Below are 10,718 nucleotides of genomic sequence, written 5' to 3' on the forward strand. Positions count from 1 at the left end.
GGCAAAATGTCTGAAGTATATAGATTGGGCTGGTTGGTGTAAATCCACAAGCGACCAAAGAACAAACACGAAACAACAACAGAGCGACTTGTGTCTGATCTTGTCTCCTGTTTGTTCTTTGGTCGCTTGAAAATGAATGATTTGACCAAACGCTACTTCGCGGGCTCTGGCAAGGGAATCAGGTATGGGCCGCGGACTTATAGCTATTAAGCATGGATACACAGACTACGTAATTAAGTGATGACATCTTCGATATCACGTTTATATTCAGAATTATTACTAAATGAAATGGAAGATACGGACAGTTTGGCGTCTGCGAGTGCTGTGGCGATGCGAGTGGCAATAGGTTGATCAAACGCGACTTCTTTGGACCAGATATTTTGGAGCAGAACTAAATACCAGATTTGGAGATAACGCTAAACAAGTGCTACGCGCCCTCGAGTACATTATTTATTTCTCGCTTAAGATGAAGTAATGCTTAGATCAGGGCAATCAGGGCTCTCACACACGCGGGCCGCATGTGCATGGCTTGCAGTCAGCTATTCTGTGTCCCGAGGGCTCTTGACCACTAAATAGAATAAAGCTGCCCCCCCCCCCCCACACACACACACGCACACCAATAATGAAGAAGTGGAAATGAAACCAGGTTTTCAGGCATTGTTTTTACCCTTGCTCGATGTAGTGTTGCTCCTGTCGACGTTAGGAAGGACATTCACATTCGAGCAGTTCTTGTGACTCATGAACCTCAGCTAGTAGTTATAGCGATTAGCGATCTGGTCTGAACGTGCATTTTGATAAGCTACACTGTAAGTAATATGATAACTGAGAAGTTATAGTGGAGACAAGTGCAGAGAATGACATCATCTTAATTATTACACTAAGTTTATGGGCTTACAGCATAGCAGCAGCCTCTCCGGATATCATGCGCGAAAAACTGTATACTGAGCACAGGGAGGCGCAGTGAAAAAAAAGAAAAAAAATAGATGGAGTAGTTACGTTCGAGGGTCATTGTGTGAATATTTTTAATTATTTCTCTTTCCCTGATTTCCTTTTTCTTTTTCACGTTGAAAATGCAAGCAAAATCAGCAATACAGTGTGTAAACCGACAATTTCAGTGCTCCTGGACGTTGGGATAATCGTTCGTGAAGAACTATGTACGAAGAACTTGCAACGCCTTTCAAATTTTCAATGTCTAATTTGGAAAAAAAGCTCATTTGTCTCTGCTGGTGTGTCAAGTGAAGTTTCTCATTGACGAATTGTATATGCGAATGCCTAATAACTATACCGCTCAGCTGTTTACGCTAAAGTACTTTGTTATAATTGCGGTCCTTTCCAGGGTGATTACCCCCACCCCCCAGGGAGGTGTACACTCCCCCTGAATTTTTCCAACCACTCCCCTGTAATTCATGAGATTTCCCGATACACCTTGGCCACCAATGCATATACGCATAGATATGTATCCATATAGATATACCACCCTATGGTTCTCTCCACTCGAAATCACGCAGACATCTTATCACGCCGGGTACCGCATCTTGGATTCTATGCGCATTGATGATAGTGCCAGCCGTAACAACAATGACAAAGAAGAAATTGTCGTTCCTCTTCGCTGCTGATACGAGTTGCACAACGGATGAAAGGCTGATACCTTCCGTTTGAATTCAGCGTGAGAAAGCCGCGACGGCAAGGAAAAAAACTTGCCAAGATACGGGGCACAAAAGTGAACTTGCACAGCAAATCGCCGACAGTCCGAACATTTACACGGCAACAGACACCTACGAGCACTGGTGCTAAAGTCTGAGGAAAAGACATCATATATGAAAATACATATCCGTTACAACAACAACAAATAGTTCATGACTATGGCCTGGGGTGGTTCACCGCTTGAGAACATATCCGTTACGAAGCCGTTTGCATTTCACTGTTCATGGTAATCAACCAATTTTTCTCGAAGTGCAGCACGCATAAACAAGTCCATGGTATGCTTACACCTCGACCTGCAAGAAATGGCCCACAGTGACCCTAGAAGTCTGCCCAGGACGCACATTTCCCCAGGGCGTCAGTCGTGACGTTGCCCATATACGTGAGGCCGACAACGGCAAGCCCTTTCACCATCACCACCACCACCACCACAGTATCCTTCTGAAACATTGCATCACTTGCCAACTTCTTTGAGAAAAGTAAAAAGTAACCTTTCTGCAACCCCGATGATGGCAGGGGCACCCGTGGATGGCAGGGGCACCAGTGACTCTTTCTCCCGGGGAAAGAGTCACTGGTGTATTCTGCATAGCGAAGCCATTATCAACGGCTTATACTAGGCCCTTGTACTGGGATTTTGACAGTGGTGACCGCAAAATTTGGAAGAGGCGCCGGCAGAGCCCTCTAAAACGGGCAAAACCCTTTGTATCATGGTGTCAAAGGCATATTCGAGACGGCTTATGCTATTGCCCTTCCCACTGGGATTGTAACGGAGGCGACCGCAAAATCCGTAAAACACCGCAGCAGAGCCCTTTAGAACGGGCAAAACCTCTTTAATCATGGTTCCAAACAGATATTATCAACGGCTTATGATGCTCTTCTACAGGGACCGCAACAGAAGCGACCACCAAATGCGGAAAAGGCAGCAACAGAGTCCTTTAAAACGTACGAAACCCCTTGTATCATCGTACCAAAGGCATATTAATGACGGCTTACGCTGTGCCTTTCTACCGGAATTGCGCAAGAGGAGACCGCATAATTTGGATACGGCAGCAGCAAGGCCTTATAAAACGGGCGAAACTCCCTGTATCATGGAGCGAAAGAAAGAAAGTTACCAGTGTCTTGTGCAATGCTATTCTGCTGGAGTTATAACACAGGCGATCGCCAAATTCGGCAAACGTGGCAGCAGAGCCCTCTTAAACGAGCAAAACCCCTTGTGTCATGCTGTCACAGTCATATTATCAACAACTTATACTATGTCATTCTACCGAGATCATAACACAGGCGACCGCAAATATCGGGAAAAGGATGCAGCATAGCCGTTCAGAACGGGCGAGACTTCTTGTATCATGCTGCCGATGACATGTCATCAATGGCTTGTGCAATGCCGTTCTACTGGGATTGTAACAGAGACTACCGCAGAATACAGAAAATGCGGCAGCAGAGCCCTTTAAAACGGTCGATACCCCTTGTATCATAGTTCCAAAGTCATATAAGTATACGCAACGGGTTATGCATGCTATTGCCCTTCTACTGGAATTATAACGGATGCGGCCGCAAACTCCATAAAAGGCTACAGCAGAGCCCTTTAAAACGGACAATAACCCCTTTAATCATGGTGGCCGACATTTTACACACCTATAAAGACGCGACGGCTTATGTTATGCCCCTCTCCTGTGATTGCATCGGAAACCACCGCAAAATTTGGAAAAGGCGGCAGCAGGGCCCTTTACAATGAATCAAATGACTTGTATCATTGTGCCAAGATAGATGATACTATGAACGGCTTGTACTGGGATTGTAGCAGAGGATACCGCAACGCTCGGCAGCAGATCGAGCCCTTTAAAACGTGCGAAGCCCCTTTAATCCTGGTGCCAGGCCGTACATGGAGAGGTCGCGTTTGAAGAAACTGCTTCCGAAACGACACTCCCTAAGCAAAAAGCGTCCTAACCTGATTTTGTAGTATGTATATGAGAAAGTAGGATCACGGGGTTTGAAGTAACCCCGTATCTTGTTCCCCTGTTGCACCCTGAGAGGGCGCGTTTTAAGAATCGCTTCCAAAATGGCACTCGAAATGGCCAAATGGCCTATTTCATCAACTTCGGGGCTTAATATCTTTTTATATAACAATAATATTAAAGATGTCCAAAGCTGATTTTCTAATGTGTATATCTGAAACTAAGATCATGGAGTTTGAACCACGTACCTTGTGTCCCTGTTGCACCATGACAGGTCGAGTTTGACAAAATCGCTTCCAAACCGGGGCTCGAAATGGCCATTGGCCAATTTCATCAACTTCGGGACTTAATATTATTTGATATAAAAATAATATTAAAGATGTCCTAAGCTGATTTTGTAGTATGTGTATGTGAGAGTAAGATCACGGGGTTTGGACCCCGTATCTTGTTCCCCTGTTGCACCCTGAGAGGTCGGGTTTCACAAAATGGCTTCCAAACCGGCACTCGAAATAGCCAAATGGCCAATTTCGTCAACTTCGGGGCTTAATATCATTTGATATAAAAATAATATTAAATATGTCCTAAGCTGATTTTGTAGTACGTATATGTGAACATAAGATCACGGGGTTTGAACCCCGTATCTTGTTCCCCTGTTGCACCCTGAGAGGTCGCGTTTGACAAAATCGCTTCCTAAACGGCACTCGAAATGGGCAAGTGACCTATTTCCTCAACTTCGGGGCTTAATATCATTTGATATAAAAATAATATTAAAGATGTCCTAAACTAGTTTTGTAGTATGTATATGTGAAAGTAAGATCACGGTGTTTAAACCCGGTACCTTGTTCCCCTGTTGCACCCTAAGAGGTCGGGTTTGACAAAATGGCTTCCAAACCGGCACTCGAAATGGCCAAATAGCCAATTTCGTCAACTTCGGGGCTTAATATCATTCGATATAACAATAATATTAAAGATGTCCTAAGCTAATTTTGTAATATGTACATGTGAAAGGATGATCACGGGGTTTGAACCCCGTACCTTGTTCCCCTGTTGCACCCTGAGAGGTCGCGTTTGACAAAATCGCTTCCAAAACGGCACTTGAAATGGCCAAGTGGCAAATTTCGTCAACTTCGAGGCTTAATATTATTTGATATAAAAATAATATTAAAGATGTCCTAAGCTGATGTCGTAATATGTATATGTGAAAGGAAGATCACGGGGTTTGAACGCCGTACCTTGTTCCCCTGTTGCACCCTGAGAGGTCGCGTTTGACAAAATCGCTTCCAAAACGGCACTCGAAATGGCCAAGTGGCAAATTTCGTCAACTTCGAGGCTTAATATTATTTGATATAAAAATGATATTAAAGATGTCCTAAGCTGATTTTGTAATATGTATATGTGAAAGGAAGATCACGGGGTTTGAACCCCGTATCTTGCTCCCTTGTTGCACCCTGAGAGGTCGGGTTTGACAAAATGGCTTCCAAACCGGCACTCGAAATGACCAAATGGCCAATTTCCTCAACTTCGGGGCTTAATATCATTCGATATAACAATAATATTAAAGATGTCCTAAGCTAATTTTGTAATATGTATATGTGAAAGGAAGATCACGGGGTTTGAACCCTGTACCTTGTTCCCCTGTTGCACCCTGAGAGGTCGCGTTTGACAAAATCGCTTCCAAAACGGCACTCGAAATGGCCAAGTGGCAAATTTCGTCAACTTCGAGGCTTAATATTATTTGATATAAAAATAATATTAAAGATGTCCTAAGCTGATGTCGTAATATGTATATGTGAAAGGAAGATCACGGGGTTTGAACCCCGTACCTTGTTCCCCTGTTGCACCCTGAGAGGTCGCGTTTGACAAAATCGCTTCCAAAACGGCACTCGAAATGGCCAAGTGGCAAATTTCGTCGACGTCGAGGCTTAATATTATTTGATATAAAAATGATATTAAAGATGTCCTAAGCTGATTTTGTAGTATGTGTATGTGACAGTAAGATCACGGGGTTTGAACCCCGTATCTTGTTCCCCTGTTGCACCCTGTGAGGTCGGGTTTCACAAAATGGCTTCCAAAACGGCATTCGAAATGGCAAAGTGGCGAATTTCCTCAACTTCGGGGCTTAATATCATTTGATATAGAAATAATATTAAAGATGTCCTAAGCTGATTCTGTAGTATGTATATGTGAAAGTAAGATCACGAGGTTTGAACCCCGTATCTTGTTCCCCTGTTGCACCCTGAGAGGTCGGGTTTGACAAAATGAGTTCCAAAACGGCACTCGAAATGGCCAAATGGCTAATTTCGTCAACTTCGGGGCTCAATATCATTCGATATAAAAATATTAAAAATGTCCTAAACTAATTTTGTAATATGTATACGTGAAAGTATGATCACGGTGTTTAAACCCGTACGCTGTTCCCTTGTTGCACCCTCAGAGGTCGCGTTTGACAAAATCGTTTCCAAAGCGCCACTCGAAATGGCCAAGTGGCCAATTTCGTAAACGTCGGGGCTTATTATCATTTGATATAAAATTAATATTAAAGATGTCCTAAGCTGATATTATAATATGTATACGTGAAAGTAAGATCACGGGGTTAGAACCCCGTATCTTCCCCTGTTGCTCCCTGAGAGGTCGCGTTTGACAAAATCGCTTCCAAAACGGCCAAATGGCGAATTTCATCATCCTAAGCTGATTATATAATGTAATGTATATGGGTATGTATATGTGAAAGTACGATCACGGGGTTTGAGCCCCGTACCTTGTTCTCCTGTTGCACCCTGAAAGGTCGCGTTTGACAAAATCACTTCCAAAACGGCACTCGAAATGGACAGTTTTATCAAGTTGTATAGTTTAATATAAAAGCGATATAAAATACAAGACGGTATCATTTCTATATTACTCACTGAAAATAAAGTTGTCTGTTCTGTCAGCCACTTCGAGTTCTGGAAAACATGACAGTTCTCGTTTCGAACTGCTTCAGACCGGCCGTACAGTCTCAGCGCATGCCTATTACGATAATACTGGGACTTAGTCCGTCGAGCGCCTAGGAGGGGAACTCTGTCTGAGTCGCAACTTTGAAGGCCCTGGGTGCATCAGGATTAACACTCACACATCGTGCCGTGGTTGGTATGTGGCCTAGAGGACGTACTGAACGAAAATAGGCGATGACATTTGCAGAATTTGACTGTCTTTGTCGAAAAATCGTAGTCTAAACATGGGCGATGTGCAAAAATCGACGGAATCCCCATAGGCGCAATGCATTAAAATTCATTTGGCCAGGGTGCACTAGGCTTATATTCTGCTGGTGCCTTGCATGTCTCCAGGGGTTCTTTACATGGTGTTCTTCTCTATTAGGCGATGACATCTTAAAAATTTTATTCTGTTTTGCTGTTAATTGGCATAAACGCTGTCTCCCATTGAATTAACATCCTGCAAGGCAGCTTCCCGCATAGCGGCTGAGTATAGTGACGGAGGGCGCCGGCTGGGGGGTGACCGCGAATTTTGGGATTGACAAAGAAATGATTCCGAACAACGCCGCTCACACCGATGAACTGACGCACCCTTTCGTCTCAATACACTTGAGAATACCCTTTGAATTCTGAGTATACGGTTACAGTCTCTCGCCTGGCGCTGGCTGGCGCTTCTCACTTTCCTTCTGGCGTCTACATCTTCATTTTTGTTTTGTTTAATCCCCTACAAATGTTATTAAGGTCGCTGAGATAAGATATAAACCATTTGCATAGGTCGGTCGACAAACCATACATGGATAATTTACCGATGAGCAGTTGATGGTTGACAGAATCAAAATCCTTAGACACATCAAAATAAACGTACTTGCTTTCGCTTGCAGGTGTGTTCAGATAGAAAATTCATGTAAGTAACAAGGTTAGACTCTACAGATCTGCCGGGGAAAAAACCATGTTGCGTAGTAGTGAGAAAATGCTTACAGTAGTGAGATAAACATGAAAACAATACCTTTTCAAATATTTTTGAGAAGCAAGGTAGCAAAGAGATTACGCGGCGAGGGTGTCCGTCTTGGCATGAGTTGTTGACCGATGCTGTTATCTCATTGATACACGCAAAGGTGGACAGCAAATCCAATAAATTTCCTACTAGACCCCGTGCATCCTCATTTGTTTTATCACAAATCTGAAAATGCCCCATTGAGCGAACGCTGCCACCTTCGCATGTATAAATGAGGTAAAGCCATCGGCAATTATGTGAAGACATAATTGCAGTAACCACAAACAAACATCGCGATGGTAACCACAGCTAAGGGCAACGCCGAGTCAACAGCTCATGGCAAGGCGGACACCCCCGCAACAACAGTGAGACAGTCGAAACACTATTTTCCTTTATTTCTCGTAAGAGCCGCTAGAGTTGCTCTCTCTCCGACTTTAGCTCCGCCAGTCGAAGTAGCTTTCCAGTTAACTCTGCTTCGAGCTGTACATTGGATTCCCGCACACTTGGGAACCGCTCACCATTCCTCCTCTCCCGGTTAAACGGGCGAAGCGTGTCCTTTCAAGTATCCCGCTTTCGGTGGTTCTGGGCGCTCGGATGAAAAGAGCATTTGGGGGATATGGGTCACTGCCACCCGCGTGTCCAGATCAACGGAATGCCCAGAACCTCTGAATATTTTTTCGGATGAAATGAGCTTTTGGTTGACTTGGGACATCGGTGGAAGTGGGCGTTTGGAGGATATCAGCTGCTACCGATGATGGCATTCCAGCCTAGACTGGGAAGTTATCGGAATGTACCCAATTTGGGCGCCGGTTGTGCTGTCTGTATGTTTCTTTTGGGTTTTCTTCAGACGCTTTAAGAAAAATGGTCCGCACAGTTCCCTGAGAAGAGACGCTTCGGTATGCCCTGTTAGTCATTTGCGTAATCTTTTGGCTTGTTTCTCAACTCCTCTGTCATTGAAGATAATCGATAGTACATATGAGTCTCAAATTCAACTGCAGGAACGTAAAAGTTGTACATTGTCGTGCGAGTTACGTAGTCGACGTGTTACGTAGTTACGTGTCGACGTGAATCTGGTAGGCAGACAGGTGGACGCGCTACTTTCAAGTAAACGCTGGTTAAAAATGACTCATCGTAGGTCAACCTTCTACCAAAAGCTGCAACGAAAGGTTCATCACACTTTGTCAAATGTGGGTGAGCAAGCTTCCAGCGGTTTTTCGCATGCTGTTTCGACGGCTTTGCTCTCACCTGTTGACACTACACTTGGAGCTGCAGAGAATGAGCTACTGGAAGAAACAACCAATTTCTCCACAGTGCATCTTTCTGCATAATAAAACAATGTTACCAATGCACAAGTCTGGAGCCTTTCTGGAGAAATATAAAAGCGTGCAAATTATGTCAACACTAAGTTGGCATACAAAACAAAACTGACAGAAATATAAAAAGTCAATATACGTCCCCTGCACTGCCCATTTTGATCCGTTAATGTCCGCACGGGACATCCCTGGGCGCTACAATGGCGCTGCTTTTCTGGCTCATTCTGACCTTCTCTCACACATAAAACGGACCTAAAAAGGATGTATATCGGACGTCCGAATGTTCGTTCTCGAATATTCCCCGGACATCCACAGGAGTGCAATGTGTTGTTGGGGGACAACGCCACGAACTTCGTTAAAGGGATACTTCGGAACGATCGGTGAAAAAAATTACCGCACATTGTAGTCGATGCACTACATCCACAGTATACCTGCCATCAGCTTTGTTTCTTTCTCATGTGGCGACAGTACTGCCTTGCCGCAATGGACAATCACAAGAACAGGACGGCGATTTTTACTGACGGCTCGACGACGACCTCAGGATCTGCATCTGCATTTGTGGTACCAGAGCATAGTAGGGAAGGGATCGCGAGACTATCGCATCGCACGTCGTCGACCATGGCTGAGTTAGTTGCGATTAAAATGGCAATAGATTATATAGGCACAAGGGAGATACCGGCTCAGTGGGTTATCTACTGTGACTCCAAGGCTGGACTTGAAGCTATACAATCGTTCTTGACTGGCGGACGTATTAATCCAGTTGTTCACGACATACTGAAAGAATATGCAAGATCGTACATCACCGGTCATGACGTCCTCATCCAGTGGATACCTGGCCACATTGGCATACCGGGTAATGAGGCCGCAGACAAATTAGCGGACGTAGCACATCTTTCGTCAACAAACTATGTGGTGCCATTTTTCAAGGCAGACGTGAAATCGCTACTTCAGTCCATTTCAAGAGCAGGTATGGAGGAACAGTGGCAGGAAGCTGATCGCCGATCATCTCTCCTCTTCAAGATCGACCCGGAAGGGAAATACAGGTTCCCATCCGGTACACAGAGGCCCATTGAGACGCTGCTCCATCGTTTTCGGTTAAATGTCCCGTACGGTCAACAGTTCCTCCACAAGATTGGGCGGGCAGACTCTGCAGACTGTTCAGTGTGTGCGACAGTGGAGGACACTGAGCACATTCTCCTGCATTGTACAAAGTATGCTCCACAAAGGGCTAGGTTGATGTATACCCTCGACCGCCTAGACAACAGGCGTTTTGACGTGGTGAAAGTGCTCGGACTGTGGGACCCAAGAAAGCGAGACACTGCCTTTGCGGCACTTGAGAACTTCCTTGTGAGCTGCGGCATGGAACTCATATTTTAGGATTTTGTGCGAGTGCCCCTATCAGTGTGTATCTTTGTAGTGTGTATTTGTAGTGTGTATCTTTACATTAGTGTGTATCTGTTTCTCTGCATGTTCTAGTGATATTTATTCACTTGCACCTAGTGTACTAACACACTAATTGTTGGGGATGGGGAATGTACTTTGTTTGTTTTTGGTTGTTTGTAGGTTGTTGTTTTGTTTTGGGAGTAGCAGAACTAGTCAGGAGACAAGTTCAATTTCTCCCTGGTTTTCTTTTAAATAATCAATCAATCAATCATGTGGCGAATTATGCCTCAAATAAGTGACCAATCAAACTGAAACAGGAACGTGGAGAGGAGTCGCAGAAACTTTCCCCTCCAAGGGCCAACGCTTTACGTTAGAGCCCTGCACCATCCGCGGATGGAAGCGG

General features: G+C 44.5%; 1 protein-coding gene across 1 annotated transcript; it reads left to right on the forward strand.

The window, feature by feature from the left end:
* Positions 1-9,415: 9,415 nt before the first annotated feature.
* LOC135389600 (uncharacterized) lies at positions 9,416-10,309 on the forward strand. Its single transcript, XM_064619634.1, has one exon. The coding sequence runs from the start codon at positions 9,416-9,418 to the stop codon at positions 10,307-10,309; it is 894 nt and encodes a 297-aa protein (XP_064475704.1).
* Positions 10,310-10,718: the final 409 nt, after the last annotated feature.

The sequence above is a fragment of the Ornithodoros turicata genome, chromosome 3 (genome assembly GCF_037126465.1).
Source record: "Ornithodoros turicata isolate Travis chromosome 3, ASM3712646v1, whole genome shotgun sequence".
In the NCBI taxonomy this organism is placed as follows: Eukaryota; Metazoa; Arthropoda; class Arachnida; order Ixodida; family Argasidae; genus Ornithodoros; species Ornithodoros turicata.